The sequence below is a fragment of the Protopterus annectens genome, chromosome 9.part0, assembly GCF_019279795.1.
Source record: "Protopterus annectens isolate FY-2018-M chromosome 9.part0, PAN1.0, whole genome shotgun sequence".
NCBI classification, from domain to species: Eukaryota; Metazoa; Chordata; order Ceratodontiformes; family Protopteridae; genus Protopterus; species Protopterus annectens.
In genome coordinates this window covers 243,825,195-243,845,300 of record NC_056743.1, presented here as the reverse complement: position 1 = coordinate 243,845,300, position 20,106 = coordinate 243,825,195, and the positions used below count along the sequence as shown (strand labels likewise).

The following is a 20,106-nucleotide window of genomic DNA, read 5'->3' as shown; positions in this document are numbered from 1 at the left end:
AATGCTTCTTTTCTACAGGCTGCCTTTGTTAAATCTTTTCCCATACTAAGCAAAAGTGATAACAGACATGCTTCTTAACATTTTTTTTTTCTGCTGAACTTTCATCCATTCACTATCCCTTCTTTTGTCTTTTTTGCTTATGTATTTTATTTATTTATTTATTTATCTATCCATCTTTTTTTGACTGGGTTAGTCCCACTAGGCTTGTGGCCTCTTTTCAGGGGAGATCTGAGGTTGTGTTTATACTACTAGTAGAAATTTGGCCAGGAACATCAGGGAGTTTCTTCTTTTTTTAGTAGGTGCTGTGAGATCTTTAAAATCCAACTGATCTCCCATCATCCTCAAGCAGATGGGACCTCGGTTTAACATCTCATCTGCAGGATGTCACACTCAGGATTGCAGCACTCTCTTACATTGCTCTGCAGTGTTAACAATCCATCTACCTGGTGAGGGAAATGAACACACAATCTTATGCACTAAAGGTGAGCATGTTACCAGTTGTGCCACTGACACTGCTATATAAAATTTTTTATCTACTGTCTTGAAAGAACTGACTAGTTTTTCATTTCCATTGACCCTTGCTTTTCTTATTGTTGCATCTTCTTTCCATTTCAGTTTATATATTCTTTATACTTTTTAAAAGTATAACTAACATTATTGAAATTATATTTAAATAAACAAAGCTTATACAAATTTGTGTTGAAACATAAGCTACTATTTTTTTCTCTCCTCACAGCTGGCCATCACATACCACCAGGTCCTCTCCTCATTCACTGTGTCTATTGGATGCATCTTAGCCTCATCTAGGCTCAACCTGACCCATGACCAGAGCCAGGGAGGAGCCTGAGGATGCTGCTACAGTACTGCCAGGGAGTGCACCATAATTCCTGCCCCCACATGGCAGTCTTGCCAGATCCACAGTCACTGCCTTTGGAGGCTCATATATGCATGCAACTCACATGGTTTGTACACTGGTTCCTGCAGCAAGCCTAGATTGCCTCCCTCCCCACAGAATAGGTGTGCCAACATTGACTGCTCACTCCCACCCTCCTCATATGTTCCCTTAAGTACTTGTGCTGCTAATCGAACACAGGTGGTCTGGGATGCAGTAAGGGCTTTATCCCTCTGTACCTAGAACAAATATGGAAAAAGTGAACTCCCTCTTATTTTGGCAGTATAAAATTTCCCCCTTTCTTGCCAGACCATCCATGAATGCCACAGGCAAAGGCATTTTTCTTGTCAGGTTTGAATATGGACATCTACTGATTGCAGCAGCATCCAAGAAAAACTCCTCCACCATCCAAACTTTAAGCAACTTTATGTGCTGTTTCATTATCTGCTTACCCAATAAATGAGCATTATTGTAACATGCTTAATAAAGCCTATTTTCTACCTGTCCTCTAATGTGCCAACCTGATCTTTGGATCTCAGTAATACAAGCTCCTCAAAGAATGCTCTTGTAATTCCTTTACATCCAATCTCTTCAGATGAACCCAAGTCATACCTCTCAACTTTTCAATACAAGAAATCTTGACAAAGGCAACAAAAGTGGGGGCAACAAGATCCAGAAATAGGGATAGCTTTTAAATGTTGCTCTTATTAACTTAGGAAGTTGATAGGATAACATGTTTTGCATTAGCGTACATTTTCTGAAGTCTGAAACTCAAATCTTTGTTATTATTTAGTGACTTGAATCTTTGCCAATTTGCCAGAAAAACAGAAACATTTCTGAGGAATAAACCAACAGTATGATGCAAAAATCTAGACAGTTGAAAGATATGCCCCCAGTTACAATCTAAGAAGTCATATCCACTCTGGCCCACTTTGTCGATGTCCCAGAACCAGACTTCATTGCACTAATAATGCCTTCTCCTTCCTGGGTCTGAAGAATCCCTCCCATTCTTAAAGACCTCACATTGTACTTATCATTTCAGGTTTAGCTTAAAAATCATCTCAAGTCTGAATCAATTTGCAAGTGCTGTCTTTATGGACACATCACCTAATCCCGCAGTCTTCCATTCACCAGTCAGGCACCTTTGTCTTTCTCAAGTTATTTCTCTATGCTAATATGTGATATCTCTTCCACGTTGTGTACATTGTATACAGTTAATTTCTGAGTGCCCTTACCTAACTTTTACTATCTTTTACACTTTGTGCTCTGTCCCTTCACTATTTAACTCTCTTCTTCTCCTTCTTCCTTCCTTCCTTCCTCTGACCATTCTTTTGTATTGTCCTCTGTAGAGTATACTTTATTATTATTATTGTTATCGATTCTTTGCTATATGCACACAAGATTTCATTTGTATTCATAATACTTGTTGTTAACTTGCTTGTTTACTGTCATTTTTATTTGTCCAGACTGAGACTGAAATCGGTTCAATTGGATCAGTGCTCTACCCTGGTTACCAAACTGAATAAATAAATAAAATAATTAGATATATAAGCTACTATTAGTTCATGACCTTATATGTTGTTAGATGCTCAGTGCATAATAATTATATATTTAATAAAGATAAAACTTTTTATCTTAAAATATAATTTGAACTTGTGTAATGTATTGCTCATACATATTCATGCATATTTTTTCCCAGAATTCAGCATTATAAAAATGTCCACATTCAGTTTATTTTACTTACTTTGTTTCAGGTATTATACTATGTGTAATGTGTTTTAATACAGCTGCTAAGGTTTCCTTTACATTCTTGTTAATTACATACCTAGGTGCTTCAGAAAAGCACAGGCTACACAAGTTATTGGAGCAGCTTAATGAAATGAGACATTGCCTTACAGATTGCAACGTTGATGTACTGACCTTCCTCTTTCACCTTAAGCTCGAATTTAACCTTGGAGCTGCCTGCGATGACAGCATATACAACATCGTCCTCTTTGACAACATTATTGATGGTGAGAGAATATGTTTTACCCTCTGATTTGATGACATACTTGTCACTTGCTGTAATATCAGCTCCATCTCGTTGCCATTTCACCTTCAAGTTGGCCTTTTCTGTCTCGGCCTCAAACACCACTGTTTCTCCCACATTGACTTCTGTTGTTTTGGGCTTCTTTGTAAAAGCTGATGCTGAAATGGATACATTGTTGAAATTGAAACTTTATTCTTTCTGTGTAGTAAAAAATAGTTTGTCATCATTACAATAGCTTGGAAACACATTTGTAGGTAAAACTCCCTTTCTTCAGGGGTCTGTGGAGAAAGTACGTGCAACAAAACTCCGTGCCAGGCAAGAAAAATAAAAGACAAAACAAAAGTGGTATTCAGAGGAGGTGACAGCAAAGTTATGGAGAGGAAGGTTAACATTTAGGAGGTATACAGGAACATAGAGGGAGGTGGGGTAAGGAAGTGCAAAAGGAAAAATAGACAAAATTATAGAAAACAGGTTGAATAGACAAAATTATAGAAAACAGGTTGAAGACAAACATCCAGCATTCTAAATGAAGTTCAGTGTGAACTGTAGCCATTGAACCTGGGGGAAGCAGAAACAAATGGGATTAGTTTATAAAGCAGAAACCCTAAAGGGATGATCAAGCCTGCAGGTAGGTATGGTAACCGAGTACAGTGAAATAGCTCAGCGATACTTTGTCAGCATGTCTAGTATTCCTTTCTAAACATGTGTTGGTCAAACACTACGTTATAGAATATTGAAGGAAATCAGCTGGAGCCCTAATTCGCAACGGAAATGATAAAGGAGAGGACAGGAAATAATTACAACGTAATCAGTAAGATGATGAAGCTGAAAATTTAATGATACCACTACTGGAAGAAAGGATTGCAGAATGTATTGAATTTAGATAATTCTGAAGGAAGGGGTTGTAGAAGAAATTCAAAACAGAGACTTACTAAAAGGATAGCTGCTTCATTAATAACAGTACTGTCCAACGCACAAACATTTTGAACAGGTGGTGGTAGCAGGAATATTTCACCATGGTTATAAAAGTGCCTTCTTCATGCCTACATTTAGGACCATGCTTGACCAGAATATTGACCTGAAGACATATGTACAGTTTTAGGTGTGCATAATCCTAATAGTTATAAAGATTAGTCCATACATTGTGTGTGTATATTTGAAAAGGAAGAACAACTACTTTAATGAAAACTAGAAATGTTTATCTTCATTTAAGAAAGGCATGATGCCTGACAGACTTCTGAATTACTGGCTAGTCTGTGACTGTAGGTTAATAGGGCAGAGCGTTTACCATTAAAGAAATTGGTTGAAAAATATGAAAACAAAAACAAAAAAAAAACAGGAATTAGAGCTCAGCCAATATTCTAAGAGAAAGTAAGAAAGCCATTATGAATAGCAGGTTCCCTATTAGAAGACCGAAGATGCATTCTTTCGAATGCGACTTGGTCGAACTCAAAAGCCTGAAATGGCAAAATATCGAAGTGGCTTTAAAGCGAATTCTTTCCCTGGGAATGAATTTGCTTGGCCGCTTCATTACTTTGCCATTTTCGGCACTGTAGTGCAGTCTCGGAGTTGGTATATTTAAGTAGGGGGTGTGTGGGGAGCACAGCCCCCCACATCAGGGGGGGGGTGGGGGGCGATGACCCCCACTTAATGTAATGTTTAAAGTATGTTTTTGGTTGTTGTTGGAACAGCGATTTTTTTCCCTAGCTTTCACTTACATAGGGTTGATTAATCACCATTTGCTTTTTTAAGCACTCGGTGATCTAATATAGACCCAAACAGCAGTGTATAGGGAGCTACCGTGAATAGTGTATTTTACTGTTGATCTGGTAACCTTTTAAATATCAAATCATTGGTCGTGTTTTATGTAAGAGACAAGGAGTCATGAAAGATGAGGAAACAAAAACTAATTCATGACAATTTAGAGGCAACCCATAGAGAGGCAGCTAAATGTCAATTTAAACAACCACAGTATCTCAAACATTGGGGAGTACCGAATAGATACCTCAAAGATGGGTGCAAAACAGTTGAATGGGGCAAACTAACTCTTGTTTGAAGTGGTTTGACTGCAGTCTTGATTTATACTCTGTGGTGATACAATGATTGAACCAGCTTACTGCTTGTAACACGCTGCTCACCTGTACTTTCTCATTTTGCTTGTATGTCAAGTTTTCCTTTGTGGCATACTTCCATTGCTTGGTGTCATACTGTACGTATCTTGGGAAAGATCATAGCAGAAACTGATCCAGCTTGTATCAGTCCATTGAATCAGTTAACAAGCAATTTAATAAATATATAAATGAGGAGGAGAGTGAAAGCAGGCTTCTTGCTGTTTCAGGGGGAAGGAGCTCTGACTGTGACACATTAGCCATAGGACTGAATAGCAAGACCATACATTGGAGAAGTTAGCTTAGCAGGATAGTCAGAGACAGAAAGCTGGCTGTGTTTCCTTAGGGGTGTTTACTGCCACCAGGATATCTTGTAAGAGATGGTGAGAATCCCATACATATAACAGTATTCAGAGTGACTGACAGATGTTCATTGGTAGCAGGTACAAGAGCTTGGTGGGACACACATACAGCATTATTGCATTGTCAATCTCTTGGCTATATGGCAGTTCTTCTTGTTCAACTTCATGTCACCTTGCATTAATAAATAAAAATCCTTCCAGCCTATGCCAGTTACATAGAGGGATGAAGTCCTAACTATGACCATGGGAAGTCAAGTTTGAATAGCAGCTAAGTTATTTGACAGTTTAAGATGGGAGGATAAGTGTGCCCATCCTGGGGAGTGGGGCATGCTTACGTAGGCGTGATTACATGTGTGCAAACCCATTTTGTTTCCCTGCTACAGATCATGGAAGCAAAAGCAGGGGACTGCCTATTAAGTAGATGGGTCCTTTCTGCTGATGTTAACCTCTTGTGGAAGTCAGGGGGGCTGCAGCACCGACACCCATTGCACTTCTTACCCACTGGGTGAGTGTTGATGCAAGCAGGAGATAGAAAGAGAAAAGGGGGAAAAACACTCCTTCAGCAGCAGTGTGATGCTAGCACAGGAAGCTTCCATCTCCTCACTGGCCCTAAACTTAGTCAAAGGCCACAGGAATACCTCGCAAAGAGAATCCATGGCCTCCAACACATATCCTATGTGGACAGGCTTCCCATACACATCAATCAGAGTAGCTCGCTGACCCTCTTTAAGCCTAACCTTGATGAGTGGATGGGAAACCACAAATTTGTACCAGGGGTTCCACCTGTGTTCCTCATTGACAGGGTTGACAGATGCTGACTGAGGTTTCTTTTTGGGGATAAACACTTGGCTAGGCTTGTAAGGGCCCCGGGGCCAGTAGCCTAGTAACCTCCTATGATCCTTTGAAGTGTGAGGGAGGCTATGATGGTTCTGTAGACTTGATGATTGAAGGGTGTGGCATTGGGAGCACCTGCTGGTCAGCTGTAAGGAAAACAAAAAATTTGGGTGGAGGGAATAAATAAAAAAAAATAATAAATAAACAAACAAACATTCCCTACATGAGAAGTGCCATACCCTACAATACATATTTTTTTTATTTAACTTTTGATTGTTGGGTAAATTAACTGATCTGAAGACCCTTGCAGCTAAGGCTCTTCTCCCAAAATCCTTAGGTAATTTGTTGGGCTACATGAAAACTTGACGAGTCTGATCATGAAGCATAGAGAGATACTGACTGACTATAACCCAGCTGACCTGGCATAGATTAGTGACTGATGGAGTGTCAGAGAAGGAGGGATAGGGATTACCCTCCCTGGGGGGGGGGGGTTGTCTCTGGCAATGACCCCTCTTGAAGGCTGAGGATGTCAATACTGGGGAAATGGCTTAGCTGCTGCGGACGTAGGTGGAACTTTGCATGTCCATATTGCACTCCCACCCTCTGGCTTTATCACTGGAAAGGTGGGACAGTGGGAAGCAATGGGGCAAGTCATGAAAAAGAAACCCCCCAAGCAGATGTTGATGACTAGATCCCAAGGATACCCTTAGCTACTGTGCCAGCCTCAGCCTTATTGGATGGAGTTTGGGTGTAGGAGATCAGTGGTAGACATGGTGATAGATGTGGAGCACTGGTTAGGGAGTTGTAGGATGATGCAGGGGGAGAAACCACCCCCCCCCAAAAAAAAAAAAAAAAAAGGAGAGAGAAAGAAAGAAGGAAACAAAGTTTCTTTAGAGCTTTTCATGGCAACAGTTTAGATCCTGAGACTCGTAAGTATGAGTCCTGGTATAGCAAGATTTTCACATACCTCATAGACATAAATCCATTGAAGAAGAAACATTGACTACACTAAACCATATACCATTTTATTCATATATGGCCTTAGATATCAGTTAGACAGTAGTAGTAAAACACCTAAAAGGGTAGTGTTAAAGTGAACAGTCAGTGACACCAAAAACAAGTCAGACAAAAAGTAATGAGTTTATTGTGGCTATATACTAAGAACTCTGAAGAATACATAACCTCCTTATAGTTCAATTACACAGGTGGTACACAATAAGTACATCCATGTCAGGACAAAACAGATTAAACAGACATGTATTAATAACATTCACTTATCCATGCAATGCGTTTCCCAGTAAATACAATTTCCTGTAGAAAGTCATGTGAATAAAATGCTGCACTTTATATCAAATGTATGTTTCATTGGCATATGAATATATAACCAAATAGCATTCTGTATGTGAATAAACAATATATCCACTGGATAGACTAAAATGGTTAAAATATTATTTTAAATACATAATTGATTATTTAAAATTTCCATCTAGTATATGACTTTTTTGTTTTTTCTTGCAACATAACACAGGATTGTCTTCAAAACATTAACAAAGTGCTTTATTATAATGCTACAAAAATGTAGTTGTTTCAAATAATTTCAGCTTTCCTCATTTAAATAAATGGATGCACTCCTATACAGCACAGTAGGGTGATATTTGTTACAGGATCTAAAAGGTGTTACACAAACTCTGAGAACTATTTTTAAATTTACTCACCACCAAGCATGCTACAGCTGACCAGTATGAGAAAACATATACATTTGGTGCCCACGTGGAGTCAACGGAAACTGGAACATGTTTGCTGTAAATACTTAGGGCCTAGTATTTTAAACGCGTACTAGGTATTCCTTCTAGGAAAATTGCCACGTACAGTGTTCCACTGATATACAAAGTGCCATGTACAGTTCTCCTCTGATATGCTTAGTAAGAATGGAATGACAGAATAACAGTGATCGTTTGTCTCGACAACAATAATAGTTTGTAAGGAGCCATTTTTATCACAGTCCAGATTTTTAGGTAACCACCAGCGCTACTACTGTTAGAGCACCAGCAATGATTCACCATTTTTATGAACTTTTCCTTTTCCATTTTCTCCATTTTTCCATGATTGTGTGACCCTGAAGTTGGTATATACAAGTTTAATGGTGTGTGTGTGGGGACTTCCTTACATGGCTGATGGTGAACGCAATTGTCCCTGTAAAGCTCTTAAGTTTTCTTTTTTTTGTCTATTTGAAGTGACAACTAGCTGTGTTCATTCATTTGTAATTTTGTCTGAACCATAGTGGAACCTAATTTCGTATTTATTTATTTAATTAATGTATGTATATATGTATATATGTATATATGTATGTATGTATGCATGTAACTATCTATCTATCTATCTATCTATCTATCTATCTATCTATCTATCTATCTATCTATCTACCTGTTTTTACCATCACAAAGACACACTAAACTTCACATAAAACATAACAAACAAATCTGCAAATGCAGCAGAATTATTATTGTTTATTCATATAAAAGTTTCATATTGGGTTCTGGTACAGGTGGTCAAAGTGAAATTCCTAATGTGTCAGTTGCTTGAAGAAAAACATGATGAGGAACATGACATCACTCATTCTTTTCCATGGGAAATGCACACTTAGGAATTGCACTGGCAGTGACTCCCTTCTTTGAGTTGGTGTGACTGTGGAGTTGGTGTATATATATGTTTGCTGCATGTGGGTGCTTGCCTCCACAATGGGGGGTGTGGGAGGCTGGACTCCCTGCAGAAATTGCATAATTTTTTTTTTCCATTTGTGTTTCAAGGATGATTTTTTTTTTTGGGGGGGGGGGGGGTTGATGCTCAGGGTTGTGCAGTTTGGTGATCCATAGTAGAACTATCATATTGACATATGAACTGTATGGAGGTTCATAGGTAAGTATTTGACTAGCTGCTCTTGTGGGCCATTTTAAGTCTAGTCAGTTTCCCTTTTTGTGCTTGAAATAACCTACCCATTTGGTTATAGATTGGCCTTACCCATCCCATGGTTGATAATTATATATTGCCCCTAATGAGAATAACTCGGATCATACCATAAATAATTTGAGGGGACCCATGCATGGGATAAAGCATTGAGGAATGGCCTCTGTCCATAAGTAGTATGGGGCAGTCCTGGGGTAAATTTTCTGTTTCACATCCATAGATTTAAGTTGCGCTTGAATATGAACAGGGATGAGCTTTGTTTTATTTGGATGGGGAGTTTGTTCTACAGCAGTAGTATCTTCTGCAAGATATACCAGTCACTTCAAACTATTTTGCTGATGTTGCAGAAGAGGTTTGGATCCTTAGACTGAGTATCTCAGATGCCATTTGACTTGCTGATGTGCAGTAAATCCATCAGTAATGGGTCAGAGGTTGTCTTGTATGTCAGCTACAGGCCACTTCTTATCAGTCTATAGGATACCGAGTATACTGTTAGGGCTTTGAGTCAGTCCATATATGACATGTTGCTTAGGCCTTGCATTAGTAAGGTATCACTGTGGGTGTTCCAGTAGTTCCATGCATCTGAAATGTATCGGAATAGATGCATTCCAAATGGGGCATTAAATTCAGTGATTGGCCCAATGAGGGTTGATTAAAGGGGACAATGACATCCCCAGATCTAGACACAATACCTTTGTTTATAAGCTGTGCAATATAGAAGGAGTTTCTTACGAAAATGGAAACATGTTGGTCAAACATTAGGTCACTATCCACATAAGAACCCAAACCACGAACAACGCTGCATGCAATAGTTCCCTGGGGTAGATGACTCTCCAATTCTACAATAATGCACTTTTTGACATTTAGTTTCAGTCCATGGTTTTGACACCATTTATTTATTTGCAACAAACTTTCCTGCAGGATGGCTAAGTCATGTGGGGATTAAATAACTTCTAGCTTGCAGTCATCTGCAAACTTAGGCTTTTGCTTCAGAAAAGTAGATGCAAAACAGGAGATGTCCCAGCACGGAACCCTGGAGGACAACACTGGGGACTGGTCCATTATGGAGGTAACTTCCTCAGGTTTTATCTGTAGCCTATCTGTGAGCCAGATGGCAGTCGAGCTGGTGACACATTGGGTTTATTTAACTTTTCTACTTTGTTTGACTGGGAAATTATGTCAAAAGCATTGGCCAGGTCAAAATATGTGGTGTGTACCATTTTGTCTTCATCCATTGCTTTGGTGAACTTTTCAGAATTATACACCAGGTCAAAAAAGCATGACCAGTCCTTGATGAATCCAAACTGAGATGGGTCCAGTGTTTGGAGATTCCATATGCCCCAAATGATTAGTTCTGTGATAAGTATTTCCATGGCTTTTCATAAGATGGCTGGTCAGAATTATGGACTGGTAATTGCCTAGGTCTGTGGAATATCCTCTCCTATGCAGGGGAAGGACTGTAGCTGTTTCCATTCTGCTTTTAAAGACATGCTGAGATTGTTTTTATATTTTAAATAACCCTATCAGTTATTCTGATCATATGTTCAAAAAAACTCTAGACATACTACAGTGTTTCAAATTAGTGTGATTTCTTGAATATTATATTTTCTATACATGACAATGATGTAATCAAGGTGCCTGTAGTATGTCTAATTATATCCCTTTACATTACCGCTGCACTTTCATCGACATGAAATACTTTGTGAAATTTCATTAGTGATGTCTTTCTTTGAAACACAAAAACAACTAAATAAGGTTGTTGGGAATGGAACAAATACATATAATTTCTGATCACCTATAAGAACCAGAAACTTTGCTTTTATGTGCTGGGCTTCATCCCCCAGATCCCTGGAAATTAAATATATTAACTTTACAGTCACAAAACTGCAAAGAAAGAGAATAACTCCAGAAATTGTACTACAGTTCAACTAATGCAGTTTGACTGTAATATAATTTAACCACTGCAGGCACTGATAAAATTTTCCACAAACTGCGGCACAAGATGAATACATGCTGTGACCCAGTCAACTGAAGCCATATAAATATATATATATATATATATATATATATATATATATATATATATATATATATATATATATATATATATATATATACACACATACGCACGCACGTACACACATACGCACGCACGTGCACACACACGCACACACACACACACACACACACACACACACACACACACACACACACACACACACACACACACTGTATAGATATTGTATCTTCAGTTCAGTTTCCTGTTGGGGTGCCTTTTGCACAGAGTCTGCATGTTCTTCCTGTGCCCATGTGGGTTTTCGCTAATTGCTGTTCCTATCACATCCATGGGCAAAATAGCTATTCTCCAGATTGCCTATAGTTGAGAATGTGCTATGTGTGTGTGTGTCTGTGTGTGTGTCTGTGTGTGTGTGTCTGTGTGTGTGTGTGTGTGTGTGTGTGTGTGTGTGTGTGTGTGTGTGTGTGTGTGTGGTGTGTGTGTGTAGGGCCAGATCATGGCCAAATGGGACCCTAGGCAGGGGAATGGATCAGGGTCTCCCCCCCAACGCAGCCATTCTAATGTCCCAGTACTTGGCCATCTCTCCCCAGTTATTAAATATTATAACCACTGTTCATACCAGTCAATGTGCATGTGATTTTCTTCTTTACTTTTACAATGATTACAATATTTGGACATAATTTAAAAGTTTTATTTAAAATTTTAGAGCACAAACACTGATAGCCATTTGCTAAACAAAACAATACAGTCTCACAATGAAAACAGACTTAACATGAGGAACAGTAAATGTCTCATTCATTGAAACTGTATTGAATCCTTCATTCATAGAAAATGCATTTGGCCAGTGATGGATTAAATATACCTTTAGGCTTTTTTCAAACCACGGGCCCCCCTACATGCATATTTAGGACCATGCATAACTGCATGTGTTCTTTCATTTGCTGAGATTTATGGGGTGTTGCTTTGTTAAGTCTTATGGAGGGTCCTACTGCTGGTGGTGGAAATCAGGTTTTACTTTTTTACTTACAGGAAACTTTTTAGGTAAGCCAGGCCTCCCAGCCAACACAGCCCCTAGGCAACTGCCTAGGTTACCTAGTGCTGGATCTAGCTGTGTTTGTATGTGTGTGCGTGTGTGTGCGCGTGTGTGTGTGTGTGTGTGTGTGTGTGTGTGTGTGTGTGTGTGTGTGTGTATATATATATATATATATATATATATATATATATATATATATATATATATAAAAATCTATATATCTATATAAAATTTCAAAAGTTCAAAATCCCGAGCATCAGAATCCCAAAGCTCAGATGCTCGAGATTTTGAAATCTCAAAATTAAAAAAAAAAAAAAAAGAACGCACACACACAAAACAGTCCAAACTCATGTTTTTGCTGGGAGCAAGCCCCCCTGCACCCCCCCCGCTACTTAAATATACCAACTCTGAGATCGCACTGCAATATAAAGAACGGGAAAGCTCCCATTCCACATTGTACATCGATCTCGAGTATAAACATTTGAGATTTCAAAATCTCGAGCATCTGAGTTTCGGGATTCTGATGTTCAGGATTTTGAACTTTCGAAATTAGTTAGTATATATATATATATATATATATATATATATATATATATATATATATATATAAAACCTATAATTAATGGACTGGCATTCTATTCAGGAATAGTTTAGAGGAAAAATTAATATTAATATAATCCTTCGGATATGATTTTTACTCTAGTATCATATATGGACATTATACTGCTTTATTCTTTCTCCCATCTACACCTGAAATCTGGGTAGACTGTTATGAGTTCTGTTAAACTCTGTTGCATTACAGTTGGCTTATTTATAAATATTTTGTTTAATCATTACTTTATTAAAGCACAACTGTCACCAAGGTGTAGGATATGATGGAATTTAGATGCATCATGCAAAGTGAGTAGCATCAGATCAAGGCATTTATTTCCACTGGATATAATGAAAAAGAGCTGGTTTCATATATACATAGATGCAGAGATTCATCAGTTTACACAAAGTACAGTGAATGAGAGTCTTAAAAATGGATCTCCTCTGTAATCCTAAAACATGTAATCTTGAAGCATATAATCTGAAACTGTAAATCTTGACTTCTTGAAAACTTGAATGCATGAATACTGAAATGTGGAATCTTAGTGTGCATTCTGTATTGGATTAGCAATGCAGGCTGTCGTAGCCTATATATGTGTGAATGACACTTTAGAAAGTGAGCTGAGCAGAACTGGATATAAACATACCAATATTCAGGCTTCCAGAGAACATATATCATGCAGCATCACATCCAGTGTCATTTAACACATGCACATATGTATAAAAATAATTACATATCAGTTTTACGCTGCAATATTTTTACAGGGAACAAGACACTGCATGAAATGAAAATTAGTAGCAGGGATGAGTGGTATTTATACCAAGATGTTTCCTACATAGATTTTATACAGCCAGCAATGACAGTTTAGATATTCTGCATTCATGATTTATTCTACTGGAGATTAACAAAATGCAGTACTTTTTCAGCAATTCTTTGTGACTTTGGATTTTAACTGATGACATCAGGTAGCTGATCCCTTAACTACAGACCTTCAAACCAACTAAAATCATTGAGTCAGTTATATTCTGAATGCCACTTTGTAAACTTGAGTTGAATACCAGTATGTTATCACTGAAACAGGAAAGACTATCCTGTTGTTTTATTTATGTATTTGCATTTGTTTGGCATAGTGAACTCATCCAAAGCAGGCCTTTTTCAAATGACTCCCTACTGACAGTGCTGCAAAACCAAATAAATGCTTCCAGTCACTACATGGAAAAATAGTGTTTAATAAATGCAAAATCTCCATCGTAATCCTGGATGTTGTTCTTCAATGCTGGTTTATGGTGGAGATTTTATTTCCTTATTGGAAGTGCATTACCTGACATTGTACTTTCTGCCACTTCAAAAAGTAAAATATAATTCTCACACAGAAATTAGCAAATTGTAAAACTTACTGTTACCAATGTGAATGTCTTTTAAGGGAGGCTTGGACCTCCTAAACCATGCCTTATATATACTAACTCCAAGATCTGCAGTTTGGAACTTGGCTTATGTTATCCCACTCACATTAAAATTCTCACTGTTCAAAGGATCACAATTAAGGCCATTAACTCTCAGCAGACATCCTTTTTCATAGTTGAAGAAAAGCAAAGTCAAGAATAATATTGGTAACATAATAGTTAAGTAATTATTTTGGGCCTGTCATAACACTAAAAACTCATTTCACTGAACTCATATGGTTAAACTTATTCCACTAAAAACCTCCTCTACAAGAAATATATCCTAAAAACAGGATCACTACATAATCTTGAAAGTTTGAAATACAGAATTTCAAACTTTTGAGACCATATAGCTGAAACCCCTAATTACCGAAAGACCAGAAGCGTGAATTTCAAAATCCCGATCATCAGGAGTTTGACATTCGCGGTTTTGGCATTGCGGTATGGTGGAAGGTCAGGTAAGTATCTATGTTTAAATGTGTTGGTTAGGGTTTAGTGTGTAAGTGTGTGTTGTGACTGTATGTGTGTGTGCGAGAGGAATGTAGGTGTCTGGTGGTGTTTCGTGCGTTTGTGTATGTAGTGCGACCTTGGAGTTAGAATATCTAAGTAGGGGGGTGTGGGGGTGCAGGGGGGCTTGCCCCCCTCTTGTCTATAGTTTAGGTTTGTGTGTTTGTGTTCTGGGGGATGGTGTGTGTATATGTGTATGTGTGTGGTGTATGTTGAGTGTAGTTTTCGGTAGTTTGAATTTTGCGGTTTTGATGTTTCGGTATTTTAGTGTTTCGGGTATTTGGTCTCGGGATTTTTGGCATCGGTAGTTTGGGTTTTCGGGATTTAGTAGTGGTTCCCCTAAAAACATATTTTTGTGTGGGGGGAAAGCCTTCCTGTACCCCCATATGAGGGACTTTGTCCCCCACATCCCCCTTACTTATATATACTAACTCCATGATTGCACAACCACGGAGAAAAAAAAAACAGCACACAGAGTAAATCAGTGCTCAAGAGCAAACAGAGTCACCTACAGATCTGGGGGTATAATATGATGGTGATCATTGCAGTTCAAACATACTCTGCTAGACTTGCTTCCTTAATAGCTCCTATGATAAGAAATGACACCATTGCATACTTTCTGTACTATGGTAATGCAAACCCTATTCATACAGCAGTACCAATATTTAAAAAGTATCCATTTGTATCTGGTCTCTGTCTCTGATGCAAGATATATTGATGGCTAACCAGTTAGGGTCATGATCATTTTGTGAAGAACTTCATCATTTGCAGAATGCGTTCTGTTTTCCTTAAGTTAGGAGTGTTCTTCTCCATTTTTGTTCCCTGGTGTAGTTTCAAAAAGATAGTTGTGTCCTAGAAAATGTGTACTTAGGTTAGGAATATCTGATTTGACCAATGATTCTGAAAATAGCACTCTGATTATTAAAAGGGGGAACTGTATATGTCAGCTATCCCTGACTGTCAGTGACATCCCTGACTTTAGCTCAAAATGTTGCTCTGTCCTTCCTAAATCTAGGGATTCCTTGCAGGAAGGTGGCAGATTAATGTCAGTAAATAATGATAATAATTAAAGTTACACACTTCCTTTTTCAGGATAAGTTTGCTAATTCAAGTTATTTTATTCTGTCAGCTTTCTATATCAGTAGTATTTACATTTTAAAAGTTCCCTGATTTCGGACTTTTGATCCTGATTATTTTCGCTTTTACCCCTGATTCTGCATGTAAAGCATTGAGAGCTATTGGCAATCTCCATTTAATGGCTGAGAAGGATAGTCGCATGCCAAACTGTATGTAAAGCTGGTTATCACTGGGGAAAGGGAATACAAATCTTACATCTTTGTTCACTTTTATGCCTAGGCCATTGTATTTTTACAATAAATATATGGACTTTTTGTTAGATCTTATTCGTGAAGCTGTGGTGGTACGGCGGTAGTGTTGTTACTTCACAGCAAGAGGTTCTTCCGTTCGATTCTCGGCGTGTCTTGGGAGTGCCTTCTGTGTGGATTCTGCATGTCCTCCCCACGGTTGGGTAGCGTTCGAAAGACATGCATGTGTAAATGGGCATGCCTTCGTTGAAGGTTGGGCGCCGGGCTGGCACCTCGGTGTTTCGTAAAAATCTACTGCCAATCATTAGCGGACCAGAGTTTCGCTCTGGTGATCCCTTACCGGGAAAAAGCCGAAAGACAAACATTCATGAAGCTTTTCTCTCTAGGCCTCTAATGTAAGTGGTCTCTTCCTAGTTGAACCTCTTGGTTAACAAACAAAAAATAAAGAAATAAGCTAACAAAATTTAACACAGACGCTTCATACATTCATTCAGAATATTCAGAATTCAGAATTCATTCAGGTTGGGAACTGCTGATTGAGGGCTCAGTGTCTGTTATTCTAAAAGTGTATTAATTCTGGTTTAAGCACTTGGGCTTTCAGGCCAGTTATTTTACATTAAGAGGGTTCGTGGTCTGCACTCTTGTGGGAGGAGAGGCTGGACTCTGCCCTTCTGAGCTGGGAATTTCTGGTTAAAGGCTTATAGTGCATGCATATCTGAACTGCTTCTTACTGAAGTTGGTGCGCCTTGTTTGCTGTGGCATAGACTGGATTCGGGCCTGCTGGATCTAGCGTTGTTTGTGTAACTTGAGCACTAATCCAGACATTCTCTAAAGTATTCAATTGTATTTATTACTGCTTGGTTGTAACTTGATTAAAGTGAAGCTATCATTCTAAGTCTTTTGGATTAAGCACTTGGGCTTCAGACCAGTTGTTTTACATTAGGAAGGTTTGTGGCAAGCACTGTGGTGGCAGGACAGGTAGCTTTCATCCTTCTAAGTTGGGAACTGCTGATTGAGAGCCCAGTGTCCAAGTGTATTAGTTCTGGTTTAGGCACTTGGGCTTCAGGCCAGTTATTTTACATTAAGAAGGTTCGTGGTCTGCACTCTTGTGGGAGAAGAGGCTGGATTCTGCCCTTCTGAGCTGGGAATTTCTGGTTAAAGGTTTATAGTGCCTGAATATTTGAACTGTATCTTACTGAAATTGGTACACCTTGTTTGCTCTAGCATGGACTAGATCCAGGCCTGCTGAATCTAGCTTTGTTTATATGCTTGTTGTTTGTTTGCTTGTTATTTCCCTGGAAGCTAATTCCACCTAATACGTGGCTTCTCAGTGCTTCTGTGGATCACTAGTGATATCTGCATTGCTTACTGTACTTATTTCCTTGTTTCACTTGAAAGAAAGTTACTGTTTGTCATTTTTGCATTTAGTTACTTGTAACACATTGCACTCAAGTTACCTGGCACTTGCTCACTAAAGCAATTATATAAGTCAGCACTAAAAATTAAAAGCACTACACCCTCACTCCCCACTGGCCCTTGTTTTCAATTATTAAGGAATTCCCAATATTATTCTAGCATGTCCAAAGGTCAGTTGTCAATCTCCTCTCCGGTCCAGCTGGTGAATCTGGGAATCTTGAGGCAATGTTATAACTGCCTCATGTACACAGACAACCCTCTCCTCCTCCCACATAACACAAATACTTGCGAGAGATGCAGCTATTTAGCCAAACTGGAGGCTGAGCTCTCTCAACTCAGGACTGGCAAGACCAGACAGGAGGAGAAGGCAACTACACACACCACAAAACCAGCCTCACATAATGCTACCACACCACTGAATCAAACACATAAACACACAAAGACATACTCGGAGGCTCTGAGTAAAAATTTACCTAAACAGCAGAGGCCTCCAAAGCAGACACCCAAACAACTGCTACCTCAAGACACCCCACAAGCAACACATAAACCACAAAAGCAGTGTGCAAAGCAGTCACAGCCCTTAAGGCCAAATACAACACCAAACATACTTGTCATAGGTGACTCCATAGTCAGACACACTGATGTCCCACTCACCAGGCTGAACAAGGAGAGGGTCACAGTAAGCTGCCTATCGGGCGCTAGAATCCGCCACATAACACAAGCACTTGGGTCACTCCATGGCAAGTACAAATATGACACAGTCATTGTCCATGCTGGTGTGAACGACCTGAGACGTACCTCCCTAGACTACATGAAAAGAGACATAGAGGAGCTCTCTGATTATGTAGCCCAGGCAGGTATGACCCTAACCCTGAGCAGTATCCTTCCTTCACCAAGAATGATGCCACAATATAGAGACAAGATGATCAGCTTTAACAATTGGCTTAATGTCTGGTGTCATTCAAAGGGGATCCAGTGTCTGTCTGCCTGGGATGACATGCTTGACAAGCCACGCTGCTTTGCAAGGGATGGCTTGCACCTGTCACCCCTGGGATTCCGGATATTGGCTAAGGCTCTTGCCACCCCCATAGTGCCTTTTTTAGGCAAGGCTCAAATTCTAAACCTACCACCCTAGAAAACAAAAATGGAAAGAAACTGAGGGTAATGCTGCTCAATGCCAGAAGTCTAAGTCTCAAAATGCACGCACTCGAGGCCCTTCTCAGTATGGAGAACATCGATGTCTGTGCTGTAACTGAAACCTGGTTCAAGGCTCCTGAGAGCACCCCAGCACTATTAGGTTTTACCTCATATCATGCATTCCGGCCCCAAAACCCAGACCACACCACAAAAGGAGGGGGTGTATCCATATTCATAAAGGATACCCACACCTCCAGGTTGGTGGCAACGCACGAAGCTTCGGGAACCATCCAGGTGCAACTAACCATAGGCAAAACTGCTCTACAAATTGTAGCATGCTACAGGCCACCCTCTCAAATTCAGGAACCCCACACAGCCTTCCTGAAGACACTGGAGGGTATAAATGTATCTCCAAACACCATCATATTGAGTGACTTCAACTACCCGAATATAGACTGGGAACATTACTCAAGCCCTAACTTTCTAGCCCAACGGTTCCTGGAGTTCATAAATTCAAATGCCATGGAACAGCTAGTCATTGTTCCCACGAGAGGAGAAAATATACTAGATCTCATTATCACAAACAGGGGGACAAAATGCTCCACACCGGAAGTATATCCCTCATTGGTGAGATCTGATCATAAACTAATCTCACTGGAAATCTACATCCCGCCCCCACCCCAAACAAAAAGACCACAGTGAAGAACTTCTCTAAAGCAAACTTCACACTACTCAAGACTGGTGTGGTATCCTTCAAGGCCCCTGAGACAGTGGAAACCACAACCCAAGCTGCTGAAGCCCTTACAAATGCCTTCTATGAACACCTCCAGTACTGCATGGATCAGGCAATCCCAAATAAAACCAAGACTCTTTCCACAAAGGGCAAACGTCCAGTCTGGCGGACCCCAGCCATTAACAAACTTTACAATAAGAGGAGAAAGCTATTACATGATAGAACAAAATCCATAAAAGGGAAGTCACCCCTGATCATTATTAGTAAAAAAATACGAGCACTCATAAAATCAACTAAGGCCAATTTTGAAAGAAAAATTGCCATGGATTCAAAGGACAATCATAAGGCCTTTTTCAGCTATGTTAGGAACCTGGGTGGAAACTCCCAGATATGCTCAGAATTAGTCCAAAATGATACAAAAATCACTGAACCCACAGACATTGCCAACATACTGGCAGACAGGTTCAGTGCAAACTTCACCCCCCTCTCCCCCCCTAAAGGAGAGATAACTATCCCAGCGGAGTGTAGGCTCCCAGACATTTCAAATGCGCAGGTGAAAGCTGCTCTCTCTAAAGCTAAAAACACAGCATCAATGGGACCGGATGGTGTCCCCGGCTGTGTGCTACACGAGCTAAATGAGGAATTAAACCCGCACATAAGCCAGCTGTTTAATCTCAGCCTTACCACAGGATACGTGCCCAAGGAGTGGCGTACG

General features: G+C 39.5%; 1 protein-coding gene across 3 annotated transcripts in view; it reads right to left on the bottom strand.

The window, feature by feature from the left end:
- MYBPC3 (myosin binding protein C3) overlaps window positions 1–20,106 on the bottom strand; it is a 627,853-nt gene that overhangs the window by 545,260 nt on the left and 62,487 nt on the right. For 2 of the 3 annotated variants that reach the window (XM_044082823.1, XM_044082824.1), the window contains exon 2: window positions 2,813–3,079. The exons of the other annotated variant lie outside the window; for it this stretch is intronic. In XM_044082823.1, coding sequence (XP_043938758.1) covers window positions 2,813–3,079 — 267 coding nt within the window. The remainder of the gene's footprint in view (window positions 1–2,812; window positions 3,080–20,106) is intronic. 3 annotated transcript variants of the gene reach the window in all.